The sequence below is a fragment of the Ciona intestinalis genome, chromosome 5, assembly GCF_000224145.3.
Source record: "Ciona intestinalis chromosome 5, KH, whole genome shotgun sequence".
Classification (NCBI taxonomy): Eukaryota; Metazoa; Chordata; class Ascidiacea; order Phlebobranchia; family Cionidae; genus Ciona; species Ciona intestinalis.
Window position 1 is genome coordinate 204,727 of NC_020170.2, and position 16,756 is coordinate 221,482.

The 16,756-nt window shown below is 34.7% G+C and overlaps 3 protein-coding genes across 6 annotated transcripts in view; 1 reads left to right on the plus strand and 2 right to left on the minus strand.

Annotated features, from left to right (window-relative positions):
* Positions 1 to 3,444: 3,444 nt before the first annotated feature.
* On the minus strand, positions 3,445 to 6,105 carry LOC100186251 (calponin-3-like). Its single transcript, XM_002123569.4, has 7 exons — positions 5,900 to 6,105; positions 5,723 to 5,850; positions 5,205 to 5,280; positions 4,674 to 4,778; positions 4,390 to 4,422; positions 4,223 to 4,336; positions 3,445 to 3,930 (listed from the first exon to the last, which is right to left on the minus strand). Exons 1-7 carry the CDS (start codon positions 5,948 to 5,950, stop codon positions 3,838 to 3,840), a joined length of 600 nt encoding a protein of 199 aa, XP_002123605.1. The 5' UTR covers positions 5,951 to 6,105; the 3' UTR covers positions 3,445 to 3,837.
* A 288-nt stretch (positions 6,106 to 6,393) lies between these two features.
* LOC100176045 (serine/threonine-protein kinase NIM1) lies at positions 6,394 to 9,714 on the plus strand. 3 transcript variants are annotated; one of them, XM_002123097.5, is made up of 10 exons: positions 6,394 to 6,564; positions 6,650 to 6,736; positions 6,888 to 7,067; positions 7,249 to 7,370; positions 7,698 to 7,844; positions 7,937 to 8,008; positions 8,220 to 8,388; positions 8,453 to 8,666; positions 8,732 to 8,849; positions 8,911 to 9,714. In XM_002123097.5, the coding sequence occupies exons 1-10, from the start codon at positions 6,504 to 6,506 to the stop codon at positions 9,265 to 9,267; spliced, it is 1,527 nt and encodes a 508-aa protein (XP_002123133.2). In that variant the 5' UTR covers positions 6,394 to 6,503; the 3' UTR covers positions 9,268 to 9,714. The 3 variants fall into 3 exon arrangements, with proteins under 3 accessions (XP_002123133.2, XP_018667652.1, XP_009858540.1); XM_018812107.2 differs by lacking the exon at positions 7,937 to 8,008; XM_009860238.3 differs by lacking the exon at positions 6,650 to 6,736 and having other exon boundaries at positions 6,395 to 6,564.
* Positions 8,970 to 16,756, minus strand: part of LOC100178360 — an 11,952-nt gene continuing 4,165 nt past the window's right edge. Inside the window, exons 12-24 of one of the 2 annotated variants that reach the window (XM_018812066.2) lie at positions 14,834 to 14,873; positions 14,719 to 14,774; positions 14,050 to 14,292; positions 13,604 to 13,675; positions 13,235 to 13,376; positions 13,060 to 13,176; positions 12,726 to 12,919; positions 12,132 to 12,245; positions 11,909 to 12,032; positions 11,111 to 11,355; positions 9,789 to 11,055; positions 9,665 to 9,730; positions 8,970 to 9,431 (exon numbers count right to left, since the gene is read on the minus strand). In XM_018812066.2, coding sequence (XP_018667611.1) covers positions 9,427 to 9,431; positions 9,665 to 9,730; positions 9,789 to 11,055; positions 11,111 to 11,355; positions 11,909 to 12,032; positions 12,132 to 12,245; positions 12,726 to 12,919; positions 13,060 to 13,176; positions 13,235 to 13,376; positions 13,604 to 13,675; positions 14,050 to 14,292; positions 14,719 to 14,774; positions 14,834 to 14,873 — 2,685 coding nt within the window. In that variant the 3' untranslated portion in view covers positions 8,970 to 9,426. Of the gene's footprint in view, positions 9,731 to 9,788; positions 11,056 to 11,110; positions 11,356 to 11,908; positions 12,033 to 12,131; positions 12,246 to 12,725; positions 12,920 to 13,059; positions 13,177 to 13,234; positions 13,377 to 13,603; positions 13,676 to 14,049; positions 14,293 to 14,718; positions 14,775 to 14,833; positions 14,874 to 16,756 lie in introns of both variants that reach the window. The other variant, XM_026834472.1, reaches the window with a different exon arrangement.

A 16,756-nucleotide genomic window follows, 5' to 3' on the forward strand; every position in this document is an offset into this window, starting at 1 on the left:
AGTTTAAAATCATTGTTAATTTTGATTATTGAGTGTATTTATTATTAGGAATATACGTAAATAACACGAAATGATACTGTGCGCTTCAAAAAAAACAAGTTTAAACGTCCTTTTTTGTGATCTGTGAAACTTGTTTAATCGTTCACACTCGCAAACTACAAACGGTTTACTATAGTTTAGCTTAGCACGTTACTATTTTGAATTTTTTTACCTGATCAAAGAATATACTGTTCCTATTTAACATATTTTTTTTAATATTTAAGAACAGTAATCAGCTTTGACGAGCCTTTTTTATAAGTCGTGATTATACTGTCAAATAATTCTGGAACATTATTTTCCTGATTATTATCATTAAATGGTGGTTCGTAAAATAAAAATTAAAAAAAGTCTCGTTTGACAAAGTGTCCCATCGTCCCCCACCCTACTGTACATAACGTTTCTGTTTCATGCTCGTAAATGAATCTAATGCTCTTCAAATAAACTTCAGGACCAATATATATTGTATGTTTGTTCCTGGGCTATATCCAACTTAAATAACTAACATTTTAAATACATAACATACGACTGGCTATCCTCTAACTTCTTGATTTTAATAATGTTTTAAAAATATTGGCTATGCATTTTCGGTATTAGGTATAAAGCAAATCTAGTGGCATTATAAGCTTGCTAGGTTTTGTGGTAATATAAGTTTTACAACAATGAATAATAAAGTAGTCAGCGCAAGAAGTCAAACATCCCCTTTTTACCAAATATTTACTTTTTGAAATTTATTTCTTTGAAAGTTTTAACGTCAATGCTGATAATAAAGTTTCCATAACAACGCTATGCGGGGGTTAGCGCTTTAAGTACTACATAATTTATACCGATTATAGCTTTGAAAAATATCTAATTATTAACACCGTCACGGATGTTTAACAGGTACGTACCAGTGAACTTAACTTTTGACTGCCATCGCAAAGTAAAGAAAGCAACATTGTCGTAAAATGAACCCACAAGGAAGCCGTACCTCGTAGTAAATATTGTGACGTGAAACAATCGCCATCGTTAATGTAGTTTAAACGCAAGTAAAGGTTGTCTAAAATGGAAAAGGTATCCTGCTTATTACACAAAACCACCTATTTTATTTGAAAGAGCTACGATCATCTCATTCGCTGTATGAACACTATGGTACTTGCTACCATATAGCGCATATAGAAATTATTATAAGAAACATATGCAGTGAATGTTCCATACAAAACCCATATGTGCATAATTTCTTGTTTGCTTTCGTGATCACTTACATTCGTGTCTTAATTCATTAAAAAGTCCATTTTTTGCACTAATTTTGTATTTATCGCACGAAAAATAACGATTGGTGAATAAAGGTATTTGGTATGATACGTCTCACGCAAACTCTCAACTGCAAATAGTACGGCATATACGTGACCACTTGCAAATTTTGTGATAGTCAATATGTAGGCAAAACTACGAATAAATTCTCTATCCGCTGGACGGCGCACAGGAGCGTATGGGGATCATTTGATGCTACCGAGGTCAGTGACGGGACGGCACTCTTCACCATTATATGTGTGCAAGCACTCTAGCATATATTCGCTATAGAAAAACGCTTACAGCAGAATGTTATGGTGTCAACTTCGTGAAACAGCCATCGGCGAATCTACTGGATGTTTGCGAAGACAAGTAATATAACATAATTTGAGCCAACATTAGTATAAAGAAGATGATACTACCTCGGATCAAAGAGTTTTCCACTATTTTGCCCTTCGTTTTTCGCTTCTGTTCGCGTTTTACTTCCCTTGTCTTGTCTATTTTGCTTGCCGTTTCGCCTCAACGTTTTATCCGACGCATGCTCCTTCGTTATCTCGCTTGATTGTCGCCCTTTACACCCGGTTTACACCTTTCACTGTGTTCTTGCTTTTCTTTGTCTTTCCAGCGTGCCTTTTCCGTTCTGTTGTTTTTAATGTTCGCAGATGCAGGTGTTTGTGTTCCTTGATTTCCTCCATTCTTTTACTTTTCTGTATTTTTATACGCCTCTTTTGCAGCAGAGACTGACGATGCGATTTAGGCAAAATATATTTCTCTATTACTACTAGTGGTTGGACTTGATTTTTGTTGGTTACGTTTTCGTAGCACCAGATCATTAGTGAATAAAGTTGCGTTAAATAAACAGAAAAGAAAATACTTTCCGCTTTTTATGTCCACCGTCATTATAATTCTATTATCACACTTGATTATCGCACTAAATTTACCTTGATTTACTAGGGTGGGGTAAGATGGGATGATTAAGTAAAATCCAACATTTTAAAATTAAAAAATACATGACGACTTTGAAATGATGCCATGGATTTGTACTATCACACCTGTATTAGTTGAGAACACGTCAAAGATTTTCACAAGAGAAACGTTATTTTAGCGTTTCGCAAAAAGGTGGGGTAAAGTAGAACACATTGAAATTCTTTTCTACACATTGAGTATTGCTACACAGTATTTCGTGGAAGGCACGTTAAAGATTGACAGAATATAAAAACAGAATATAGCGATAAAACAAAGTGGTTAAAACACATTTCCATTTAATTGGAAGAAAGAGGTGTAATCGCTACATCTCGCAAACAATTAAACAAGTAACGAGCCATTTTAAACTTGTAATGCAAACATATAGGTAAAGACACGACCCCGTATAATGGAGGTGGGGAGTTGGCTTTAAAGGGAAATATTTTAAAGACTGTGTCATGGTGAGAAATTCCACTAATAGTATTTGGTTTGACCTACTGCGCATGCGCAATAGCGCCAGGTGTCGTGATATATTCGTTCCGAAAGATATATTTGTACCGGGGCCATTGAGCAAGCGCCGATACGCTATAGGCTACTGCGCGTGCGAAGTAGATCGGAACAAATACAATACGTACCGACTGAAAACAGTTTTAAACTGTATTTTGATGAAAGGTCACAAACTAAAAACGTCATGTTTCGTTACAATTTTGTGAAAAGAACATGCATTTAGCAACTTGTTCGCTCGTTTGTTTTATACATGGGGCAGGTATGGGTATCTATGTTTTTTTTCGACTAACTTAAAACTGTTGGTATATCTCTTTAAAGTAACCCGTTGAAAAAATGGGGACCTCTGGGGTTTAAATAATGAATGTAACTTACTTTATTCTCGCGTGGCCGGAAAACGACAGTCGTTATAACACGGGTTTAACACCTCGTGCCAGCTTACGAGTTACCGTGTATGTTACTTTGTGGGTGATTTTTTTTCTTGTATGGCTAATAATTTGGACCACCCATTACATTAGTGACCACTGGGTTGGAGCAATTTTCGTTAAGTGTCTTGCCCAAGGACACATACGCCGACAATGGTAGCAGCGTCGAGCCTTAAATCCCTTACCTCTGGGTTACAGGCAGGCGCGCTACCCACTATGCCACGGCGCCGGACGAAATACACAATTTTTTTCTTGCAAGAAAACAACGAAGACGAATTTAATGGAAATTCTTATACATAACTTCATTACTTGAAATGTTCGACTAACATTATCTTGAAAAAAACATGAGTTTATAGCAAATTGTTATTTTATTTAGAAATATTTTACTAAAACAAATGTTAGTATTTCACACACTTCATTATCATTAAAATTCAAAAAGCAATAATTTTTGGCAGTGTTTTTAAAATTAAAAATTAATATTTGTATTCTATAAAGTCGTATAAGGTAAAACGTGTTAGTATGAATTCAAGTTACAACACAATCAAAATAGAAAAAGACTCTTAGGTAAAATAATATAAAAACAATGTTAATTTTCAATTGCAGTCAAAAGTTTATCTTAAACCTATTTTCCCAATGTTTATTTTTGTGATGAATATTTTCTATCATAAGCAGGTCTTGATGAGCCATATGCCGTCATTCCTGACTGGCTTGCATATTTGTTTGTTCCAGCCTGCAAACGAACAATTTAGCATCAGAAGAATTTTTAAAAAGAATTTATCTAGGCACCTAACATAACATGATTTTTTATTTATCTCTTCAAATGCAAGAACGGAAATCAGGTGTCAGACAAAAAAGTGTGGCTGTTAAACCCACAAAACAGTGTTAGCTTATCTAGTAGAGTTTAAACAATGTTCACAACTCTAACACATTTCATCATTTAGTAACTTTAGTTAAAATGCTATTGACTGTACATCTGGTAAGTAAACACATATTTATCTTAGTTAAAAGCCGTAAGTGTTAACCTGCAAACCAATGATTGTATCTCCCGCTTTAAGTTGACTTTCACTCCATTCCTTTGTTTGTTTCTTTGGGATTCGAATTCCAATATCGGTTTCAGTCAAATCTTTTGAAATAGCCTTAATGATAAGTGTAATTATTTTTCTGAAACAGTTTTAACAATACAACTTACCACATCCACCAATGCCAACAGACAAGTTTGAACCTAAAATAATTCCAATTATTACAAGGGAGACAAAACAAAGAATTTCTAAATAGTCATTTTAAAAATATTTACTGACGGGATTGCATTGTGTCTTGTTGCATATTTTTATTATTCTGCATAAAAGCATCATGTAGCTGTACTTTGTTATTGACGCGTGTACAACTTAGTAGTCTTTAGACTCATTGCAAAGCTGTACTTCACACATTGAGATTACGCTCAATAGCAGAGACTAAAATTAAAAAAATAAAAACCTGTGACATCCCAGACCCATCATAAAGATCAGCGGTTGTGCATAAGGAAGGTTCAGGTACTCCCATCAGTTTAATCGCATCAAGAAATGCATTAATATTTTCCATCTTTGATTCATAACAGAAAATGATTATCATGTATACTGATATACATGTCACATAATGGAATAGACTTTGAATATGAATACACCACTTGGTTGTTTTAGGTCAGACTGGAAAAAGGTTTTTAAAAATACAGAAAAAATAGGAAAGCTGTACAACATTACAAAACTATTATTAATAACAAGTATAATAACAAATATAAACAAAAAACGTTTTTCTTTGCAATTAAATTGTGGCTTATCCAGAAAAATATTATACTGACATTTCACAGTCCATTCAAACTATATTTTTTTAGGGTAAAAAATACATTTGGCAGCACAGTTGTTTTAGACTAGAGGATATGCTTTATGTTAAGCTAATTTATCATGATATTTATTATTTAATGTAAAATAGGAATGAAAAGTATTTCACTTAACAATAGAAATAACATACACATCGGAATGGATTGAGCATGGTTTCATGGGGCATCCCCTTCTTAAGTAGGTCAGGTTGAAGTTTTTCTATTAAACTAGAAATAAACAACATGTTAATAATAATCCATCTATGCCATCCACATATTCCTGTATACTTTAAGCCAATAATGATTATTGCACAATAGTTTAACAATACATTTGGGCATTCCATCAGGCTGGGTCAAACAGTGGATTGTTGGTGGTTAGTGTTAATGTGCCATATGTCCGCATTGCAGCCCAAATATAGAGTATAGTACTGATCTAAAATAATCGGTGAAAGTGTAGAACAAGCATAGTACACATCCAATGCTGGTTGCATAAAAACTTAACCATATAAATAGGAATTGTGTGGTAATCCACAATTAAATACATAATTTTGTAAGTTACAAAGTATTTTCTTGGTATAATGGAACATTTTTTTCTAACAAACATCAAAGTGACTTAGTTATTATTACAACATAATATATATATTAATATAACTAGTTATTAAAGGCTTACAAGCAAAGCACTCTTCCATCTTTTAACCAGCTTTGAAAAGTTTTCTCGCTCATAATTTGGCAATCTGATGTCTTTGCAATCCATTCTCTCAAATCTTCTTCCAGATATTCATCATATTTTGATGCCATCTGTTTGTATTGACTTTAGAAATAAAAAGTATGTAATCAAATAGCTCACCTTGTTTCGAACTTCACGACTGAATCCATAACTAGGGCCCTGGTTCGCCATTCTTACCTGGTAGAACGTAACTCAAAAAATGTAGCTGTATTATTCTATTAAATAAAACCCTCCTGCAAGATCTCTTGCGAGATCAACAAGTTCGTTGCTTTATATTATGACGTCATTTAATAGGAATCAACGGCGGAAACCGCAAATTCGATGTACGATCATAGAAACCTAAATATTATTATTCAGGTTTCTATGGTAGGATCATAGTTTAATCATATAAGGTGTCTATGGTTTAATAAAGAAGTTGTTATATTATTAAACCATGATTAAACTATGGTAGGACCATAAAAGCGAAACCATGGTAAAATTGTTACGTACGCTGGTTAAGATAGGTTATCATAGTTCTTTTCTCTATGATTATATACATTTTCGATACCTTCTACTGATGCAACTGGTGATGTCGTTTCTTTACTAGCACACAATTGCGAAAATACTTGACACATTTTTGTTCTTTAATCACCCATACCAGATGTTAAAAACTTAGACAAAAAATGTCGTGGCCAAGTCATGCAAATTGTTGACAAATTACTTGAATAAATGTGGTAATGCTAGCATGCATGATACACAGTTCACCACCAGAGAGGAATCAAAACGTAAACCATCTATCCATTCAGGTATTCTAATCCTAATAATGAATTTTTAAACGAAACCGTGAGTCCATAAAGTATAATTAAGTTTGAAATGTGGTTTCACTCACAGGAAAGAATGCGGAAGCTTTGGTTTCAAAATGCAATGCTGGGTCACATCATACTAATTACATAGGAACAATGGCTACCCATGTTTCAGGTTGTTATCATCTATTATGCCCTTGTAACATGTGTTTTATATATATGATTGTTTGCATGAGTGTTGATAACAATAATAGCACTTGGTATTGGTACATGATGTAGCCGATCCAGCTTATTCTTATACCATGATCTACTGCTAAATATTTCAGCTGATGTTGTAAAACATGTCACCTCACCATACCAAAAGTTGCGACATTCTTGTGAATCAAGCAATAAAAACCACTGGGAAATTTCTCTTGGCAAACGCATAGGGTTCTATACATTGCGTGGAGAACTTGGGTCAGGAAATTTTTCACGAGTAAAAGCTGGGATTCATTTACTTACCAAAGGTAACATTTTATTTGATTTTTTTAAATAATTTTTGTCATATAGTGTTTTTGAGTTAGTCATGACACACGTGTGGCTGAAACTTCATGCCAGTTCTGTATTTTTTTAGAAAGTGGTTTGAACCAACAATGAATGTTTGATTAAGTACCAAACAATTTTTTATATATATCGTATTTGTGACAGAAAGAGTTGCAATAAAAATTTTGGACAAGCAGAAGATGGACAAAAAGACAAAATTGCTTCTTTCACGAGAGATTTCAAATTTGGAAGCTTTACATCATCCTCATATTATTCATTTGTATGAGGTTGGTGTGAAAGAATGTCGCTTGATTATTTTGGTTGTTTGTTAGTGTTTAGCCACAACTAGTAAAAATGGGCATTCCAAACGTGACGTCATAGTTAAATCAGTATTATTTACCAATTGCCTACAATTGTTATGTAATTCAAGATAACAAAGTATAACCAATAGTAGAAAAAGGCCTACCAAATGTTTATGTATCTAACTTTGTGGGTTAGTGTTTTTTATTTTAGATGTTGGCTAACAATGCGAAGAATCCATTAGTGACCACTGTGTCACGGTAGTTGTTATAATACTTAGGCATAATATGAATTGCCTTTTATTATTGTGACAGGTAATCCATACAGAAAAGAAATTGTTCTTGGTGATGGAGTATGCTAGTGGTGGGGAACTTTATACAAAACTTTCAACACAAGGAAAATTATCTGAGCCGGATTCAAAAATTGTTTTTTCTCAAATATTATCAGCTGTGCAGCATATGGTAAGCATAACTCATAGATTGCGATGTCCCTACGCTACGATATCAATAAAATGACAAGTAGAAATCCCTAAATACCAACATATGTTTTGCAGCATCAACATAATGTAATTCATCGTGACCTGAAAGCTGAGAACATATTTTACTCTGAGAAAAAACATATCAAAGTTAGATTTTTAATATTTTTATAAATTATGTAAGTTTATTTTACAACTGTTGAAACTTATGGGGTGTTCAAGATTTATAATGAAGTGTAGTATAACCACTAGACTGCATGTAATAAATTTCATTGAAGCTTGTTATATTGTTTTAAGTGAAAATTATTTTTTTTTGCTAGTTCTGATTTAAATAAACACCTTTTTTACTAACGCATGATAGGTTGGAGATTTTGGATTTAGCACCACAGCAAAATCACTGGGGGAAGCTTTAAATACATTTTGTGGTTCACCCCCATATGCTGCTCCAGAGTTATTTAAGGAGGCGTTTTATTACGGCGAGAGTGTGGACATTTGGGCCCTTGGAATTATTTTATATTTTGCAGTAACAGGTATGTTGATTGAATGTGATATGGTGTCGTATGTTTTGTTGTACAATACACATGTTTTGTTTAGGGTTGATGCCATTCAGAGCTGAAACTGTTGGAAAGTTAAAGAAACGTATAATATCTGGACATTTTAATATTCCAAACTACCTATCCAACGAATGTAAAGAACTTATCCAAGCCATTCTGAAGCCTGTGTCATCAGAACGAATTTCAGTGTCAGAGATTAAAAAATGTGCATGGTTAACGGAGGTGGAATATCCAGCACCAATGAACCGTTACAGGTAACCTTAACTACAACAGTCATGAAATTTCAGAACGTGTAGACAAACATTGTTTTCTTGATTAGGTTACAGCCGGAGAATGTTGTTTTGACAACAGCTCTGCCACAGGAAGTTCATGCTTTGCAAATGATGGGCAAGCTTGGAATTAATGAAAACGAACTTAAAAGAATCAAATGGAATAATGTCAGTAATTTTGGTTTATTTAAAAAACATGGATTCAAATAAAATATCTTGTTCTGCACAGAAGGGAGATGAATTGGAATTAAGTGGGAAACAAGGCAATCCACTGCTTAGTGAACCTTCCACTGTATCTGTCTCTTTATTAAATGAATATAATGCAATGGTTGGCACATATAGGATATTATTAATGAGAGCTCACAAGAAGTTTTTAAGTCGCCTTCCAGTGAAGCAGGAACTATATTTATGCGCCAGTTGTCAAAAATTTAACGTGGCCAGAGCAGATTGTCCCGAAGAAAAAGTTGTTTTACACAAAGAAGACAATGTAATGTGGAAGATTCAACAGAATAATAACAATCAAAAACCAATAAAACCGACTCAAAATCCATCAACAGTTAAATCTAAATTCTGTTTGATTTTATAACTTAAGAAAGTTTGAGAAGTATTATAGGTTATTATGCTGTTAACATGTTGCATAGAAACACATCACGTGTTCCTGATTCATCAGGATTTGAGGTGAAATGCGAATTCTTCCAGAGTGTATTTATCATTGGAAAATGGATCCTTCCTTTAAAATGTTTCTTTATTCTAAAACAATGACAATTGTAAGATAACAAACTTTCCACTGTTCCTTTTTTTGTATACACTAGTGAAACATTGCTTTGTGATAAAAACCAATATATTTTTGTTTTGTAGTTTGCATTGTTTTAAAACCTATTGTTCAACATAAATCTCTCTGTATGTTCCACAACAGAAAGAGAACACTAAAATAGCAAATATTTATTTTTATGTTGATCTTTGTATAAAATAATGCAACGTACCTTGTTGGTTAAAATTCACATCATGAAACGAACATGAATTAAAAACCTCACTTGTTTCTTGATTACCTGCATTTATTAAATGTTGATTTCATATAAACTTTATTAAAAAGGATTCCAAAATTACCTGAACTACTTTTGACAACAACTTGACTTTTTCTTGCAAGTTGTTTTTTAGTTTTTGGCCACTCCATCCTTACACAAACATCATTATCCTCATTTTCTAAAGTTTTCTTTTGTTTTTCTTCTAATGGAGTATTTCTATTTATCACTTCCTGATTACCATCTGATTGTTCATCTATTGTGAGGTCATCACCGCTTTCATCATCCGTGATACAAGATAAATCATTATTTTTGCTGGTATCACATGATTTTGGTGGATCCATGTGCTGATCTGTCTCTGGGGCGGAATCTGTGGCAGAATCGGGAACTAATGATGAATCAGATTTGTTTGGGTATTCTTGTACAATTTGCGATGTTACAAAGGTAGTTTTAATAATATTGGAAGTAAAAGTTGCTTCAGCACATGATGAGTTGGTTGATGGAGTCTCGGTGGGTGTGAGTGGGGAGAAACTTCCTTCATAATCACCTGTTTTGATTCCCTTTACAAGTGAAGCAGCATGTGGATTGTGGTTGCTTCCCTGTGTATGAAGATCATGGTTTGGTGGGGAAGTTAGATTTCCTCCTCGATGCGTGACTGATAATGCTGACATCATCAATGGTTGTTTATTGCCACTACTGAACATTGATTGTGGATTTGTGTTTAACGTATGTATGTGGGGATATAATGAAGCTGTATGGCCACCATGTGTGTGCAGTGTTTGGTTAACTCTTCCCGGCGCAGCAAATCCGGCAGCTCCAATACTTTGTCCACCTTTAGGGGAAATATATGCTGTGTTTATTGGCTCACATTTGATCATCTTAATATCAGAGGGATTGTGGGAAGGTTGAATCGAGTTTTCCATGTTTTCATATTCACGTGGAGTGTGCATAGAGTTGCTTGCTACAGTGCTTGTGGATTTTATTGAAGTAGAAGATGAAGGTGAAGAAACCAGTGGAGCGGCACCACCTCTGTAAACCAAACTCTGTATATTAAAGTGAGGGGGTTCACATGTTGGATCTGGAGGTTTGGAAAATAAATAACTTTGTCCAACTTTGACTGCATGTTGTATGTGAGATGAATCCTTTTGCGGATCCAATGACAATGATGGAGTGTCCGGCGGTGTGACAGGTGAGAAATCGGGACTACTAACGCATGATGTGTTCAACTTAACAAGAGGGGCAAGACTAGAATGAATTGAATTGTGTTTTGGGTCCAATGTTTTATGTTTTAACAATTTCTTCTGGTTGCCTTCCAATGAACATTGTCTGCCCTCTCTGTAGTTATCTAGCACCTGAGGAAATAAATAAAATATTTCAACTGAGAGAATATTACAAAGCACAACATACTTGTTGCACAATCTGCATTGCTTCAGCAGGTAGTTCCGTTCGACGATGTATATGAGGTTTCCTTTTTGAGTTTGATGTTTGGCCGGTTTCTTTGGGAGATTGTGGAGAATTTGAAGCCTGGTGGCCTGTACTCGCTTCTATCTGTACTGGTAGGCCACCCAGTGGTCGGTATGTGGAGGCGGGAGCGCCATGCATCGGACCCAACAACTTTTCATTATTAGCAGAATTTGAATAATGTAGGTTTCCTGATATGAATATTATATTTAGGATTTAATCTATTGATGTGCGCATGGTTGTTCTTTGGAAAGATATTTGATGCCAATTGTTCTAACTCAGTGATCCCCTCATGGGTTAAATGTAACTTACTTTATCCTCGCATGGCCAGAAAACAAAAGTCGTTATAACATGGGTGTTCACGTGTTACCATGTATGTTACAATGAGAGTGATTACTTTTTGGGGGGATTTTTTATGTGTGGCTCATAATTTAGAACCCCATTAGTGACCACTGGGTTGAAGCAATTGCTGTTAAGTGTCTTGCCCAAGGACACATGCGCCCACAATGGCAGCAGCGACGAGCCTTGAACCCATTATCTCTGGGTTATAGGCAGGCGCACTAACCACTTTGCCACAGCGTCGGTTTTCAAAAACTGCAGCCATACTGGGTAATTTATAAGCAAGCATGAGGTCTAGCACCACACATGGTGCAATTAAAGTACCTGTGTTTTAACCTAAACTTACCCCATGTGGAAAAAAATATAAAAAGATCATATTTAATTCTTAGAAGTAACTCTATTCACCGTGTCTCATATACTCCATATTAGGGTTTTCACTTTGTTCCAAATATAACAAAGCATCATGTAAAACATTCTGCAGTTGCTGGTGGTTTGAAAGGCTCTGATTGGATGACTTTGCTGTGTCATTCTGGTAAAATTAAATAAAAAAAGTCAAATAATTAAAAAAATAAATAAACTTGGAAGAAAGCAAAACTTAAAAAAAGATTTCATTTTTTTTAGAACTTACCGTGATGTTTTTACTGATATGGAAATGTAGTTGTTGTAAATGTTGAATGGTATCGTGGTGATTATCTCCATTTCTTGCATGTAATGTGGTCGGTGATTTGAACTCAACTTGCAACTGCAACAAATAAATTGAGACAAAATAAAAATGACTTACATTTGGCAGATTCCACTTTATCATAGAAACCAGACTTGCATTCAGCCATATCTAAAATAACTTCTTAAAAGGGCTAACGAAAAATCAAAATTATGTATTGATAGAAATGCTAAAATGTGAAATAAAGATACCACCAAAAATTTAAACAACGAAACAGCTGAAAAGTATCTGGGTTAATACAGCAGATGCAACTGCTGAAGGAAAAATTGGTTACGCGACAATGCATAGGATTTTCCACAAAGAAAAATTTCAATCAACGTCGACCGTTTCATATATAATTCAAATTTTATTTTTCTTTGTGAATATGTAAAAAAATTATAAAATATAATTTTTATTACATTTTACATTTTATGTTTAATGAACCTTATTAAACATTAAACAATGAGGTAGGTGATACATGATTGGTGGTATAAAGCAACATATCAAAAATATGTTACTCACGTCATTCAATCGAGTTTGAATAAGCATCAATGTTCGTTCCTTTAACCTCTCCACATCTGCACAAAACATCTTATTCAACATTTTCAGATGTTCATTTTTTTTGGTCTCCACAGTGTATTGTGTTTGTAGCCTCTCACTAAACACATCTCCAACAGAGTCACACATCAATCGCAAAACTCTCATTTTCCATCGCTCTGCAAAAATATTCACATTAATGTAGGTTTAAGAGCAATCCACTCTACTATTCAAAGCCGACAAATTCTAACCAGTTAAACTGTAGCAAATAACTACTCTCTTATTGTGCAGTCTGTGGTTTAACGTTATGTCAACTTACCAAACATAAAATCGAGTGCATACAGTTGTTTATCTTTGAGGTTTGAAGAAGCATGAGATGAACCCGTGGTAATGATTGGTTTGCTCAACAGTGACATGTTTACATAATCACCTGGATCTTATAACAAGAAGAAATATTATGTTGAAGTTTAAGAGGATGATGATGATGGACTTACCTCTCACATCACTGCCCACAGTCACCTCATGTAGAAGTTGGATGGCATTGTGATTATCCATAGCCCTCTTATTGATGGGTTTCATAAGTTTTGCATTATCTAAGCCAGTAGAAGTGGGAGTAGAAAGCGAGCTCCGTACACACTGTGTATGAGAAAGATGGTAATTTAAAGTTAACATTTCCTGCACCTCAACTCCTAACCAATATTCCCAATGTACAAGTAGGAAGACATGATCCCTAACCTTCATACTACCACATAGGGTTGTTTTAATTGTCATTAATAATTGTTGACATTTATTCTTAAAAAAATTGCTGTGATACCTGCTGTTGTATAAGAATATGAGTTAACAACACACAACATACACTACACCTTTGTTGCAGGTCTTCTACCACTTCTCCTTGCACGTTTACTACGATGATCACTCTCCGATATTTCTTCAACCTGAACCAAATTACATTATATCAACTTTAACATAGTGGATTTCGTAAATTGAAAGGCAGCTCTGTAAGCAACCAAGCAGAGCATTACCACCCATCAATCACCAACAGTGAAAAGTTTCCATGTCAACCGTTGACACAGCGTGTATAGGTGTGTTGCCATTTGTAGTGAAAAAGAGATTCGGGAGTTAAGTAAAGTGAATTGTTGAGTGCTGCCTAAGTTAGGTGTTGTTTAGAATACGAGAAACAAACACATTGTTTTAGCTACGGTAAATTAATGGGACTAGCTTGAAGGCACATCCGATTAATTTCAATTAAGATTTGTCACTCCATCTGTCCTTCTTAAAACATGTCAAGCATATTATCAACATTTTCAACCTTCACATTTTTTTCCGGCTTTACTCGCATCTTGTTTGTCTTCAAGAAACTTTTGCTCCGGCTTCGTTTGTGTCCTCCCAAACCCTTCTTCTTAATTGGAGGAGCAAAGTCATCCGAGGAATCACTCGCTAAACTTCCCACAGTGATGCCAGCTTCTCCAAAATCCGAATCTGCTTGCGCATCACTGTCACTTGTACTTAGAATACGTTGATGCTTTTTTGTGTTGTTTGGTGAGATACTTGACTGTGGATAAGACAACTTTAAAACAACTTAAAGTTTAAATGAAAGTGAAAACTAATGGCATACACATAACACATACATAACTAATAGGAACGCACAAGAGCGAGCTGGTGTATCAGCTACGTAAGGTCATAAACAAAGCAATCATAGCCGCAAACACATTATTTTGCCAGCCTGTATGTGCGCGTGTGCGCACACGGGCTTAACCTGAGGTTGGTTTTTGCAGTATCGGCAGCATCCAAGTTTACATGCGTTTAAACAACAAACAAAACCAGTCGCCTTTAACAGAAATTTTGACCGGCTTTAATGCTCAAACTAATACACTATGGTAAGTCTTGGTGACGCCATTCACCAGGCATCCAGAGTCCCAGATTCGACCAAAGAACGTTTAATTTTGTCTCATCCCTAAAAACAAATAAATAAACAAACCTTTTTAAAATTGTTTGATTTCTTTGAATCTTTTACATCTTTCTCAGTGATATGATCTGTAGACACACTTGTATATTAAACTCACATTTCAAATTATACAACTAAGGCAACAAACCTGACACTGGTTTTGCATTTTCCTTACCCAAGCTTCGATACTGTAAAAAAATATCAAATTAAATTCTAACCAATGTTGTAATGAAGTAGCACGGAGAATAGGACAATCCGTTCAATAATTTATCAATATCTTGTAAACATAAGCACATGAACTAACAAGCTTGATTTTATGAAACAATTGCATTACTTATATGCACCCGCAGTGATATAATAAATAAGATAAAACTACTGTTTGTAGTCTCCCAATGTTTGTTATTAAGTTATCTGAAATACAAACCCAGAAGTTTCAATGTTAAATGAAAAATAAGTCATTTTGAGTGGTGTTGAATGTTTGCCATAGATACGCATGAACAGTCGCGCAGCCAGAAAAAAATAAGGCGGGGGTTTTAATCGCGCAGAGAAAAGCACGAAAAACTTTTCCCATAAAAATTTTTTTTTTCAATTTAGAGCGGTATAATATTTCTTTATTCTAAACGGGAGAAATCTCGGACACTAACAGATAGCTTCATTCCCCCCAGAAAGATGATGGGAAATCGCCAAGTTCGTAACTACGTATAAAGCTGAAGCAGCCAAACCAAAACATAAAGTAACTTTGAAAAGACGATGCAAAACTTTCCCCGAAAGTCCCACAAACACAAGAATAATTTTTTATAATTATCACTTTTTTAAAATTGTTAACATAATTAAACAGATATCCGAATCCCCTTGATTAGATGTGAATAGGTGGAAACTCGCGGATTCGAAATTTTTTTTATGTGCATCCCCAAGCCAGCGTTTTATGGATTATACGATTTATATAAAATGTTTTGATTTTTGATATTTGAAATAGTGTTAATAACGCAACAAGTGTACATAAATTTCTAATTAAATATTTTATGGTTAAAATACTAAAATTAATAACTTGCAACTGAGATTCATGAAACTCTGGTTTTTGCATGGTTACTAAGACCAACGCTTTTTGAGCTTTATCCAAGCTTGGCCAGGACGACATTTACTTTGTGACGACCGTTCTGTCATTCTAGCTATTGGCTGTGTATTGGAAGCGTAACCAATGCGCCGCCGGACGTAAGAAATTTGAATTTATTACTAATAGAATTTCTCTCTTTCACAAAAACTTTGGACAATTTCATTCTCACTGATAAAGTGATAATCTCTACAATGCTGCGTTTTCAAAAAAAAACAGCTGCGTAGCGAAACAAATTTTGTAATTTAAAAAAAATACTATTTTATTTGTTTAAAAAAGTGTGGGGGGGGGGGCCGAAACCCCCTATGGCTGCACGTTGGTGCGAAAACGATAAATACAGAATCTATGGCAACCTTTACAAACATTTTACGTGAAAAAAATAAATCTCTTTTTCTTGCTATTATTATCTTTATGGAATTGGTAATATGTTTCAAGCGTGACCAAGTCCTTAAACAGAATAGCCCACTAAATCTTTGAAATATAAAGATTTAAATATAAAAGGTTTCCAATCTTAAGAATCCTAATTTTGTATTGTGACCAATTTATGTTGTGAAAATAATAGCACCTGATAGTTTTAGGGGCAAAATACACAGCAGTTAATAAACCCACCATGCTAAGTGCTGGACTATTATCTTTAGATCTTCTGTGTTCCATGTCAAGCTCCTCACGTAGTTTTGGGTCAGTTTGTGCAAGAAAATATCTTTCAAGCATTGTACGATCAACCACCTGGCATTGAGTAATATTTACCGCTCAATGATTTGTGTTAAAATAAAATAAGGGCTGCCGGTAGGCTTCCTAAAGTAAAATGTTCGCTGTTTCCAATCACATCACCTTGTCGAAATCTATCATGTTATGTTCATTTGAATTCAAATTTTTTTATTAGCTGTCTGCCCCTCTCAAGTCCATTTTGTTAAAATCCATTACAAACCTGCAGATAGTATGTGACAGGGTTAGGCGTCC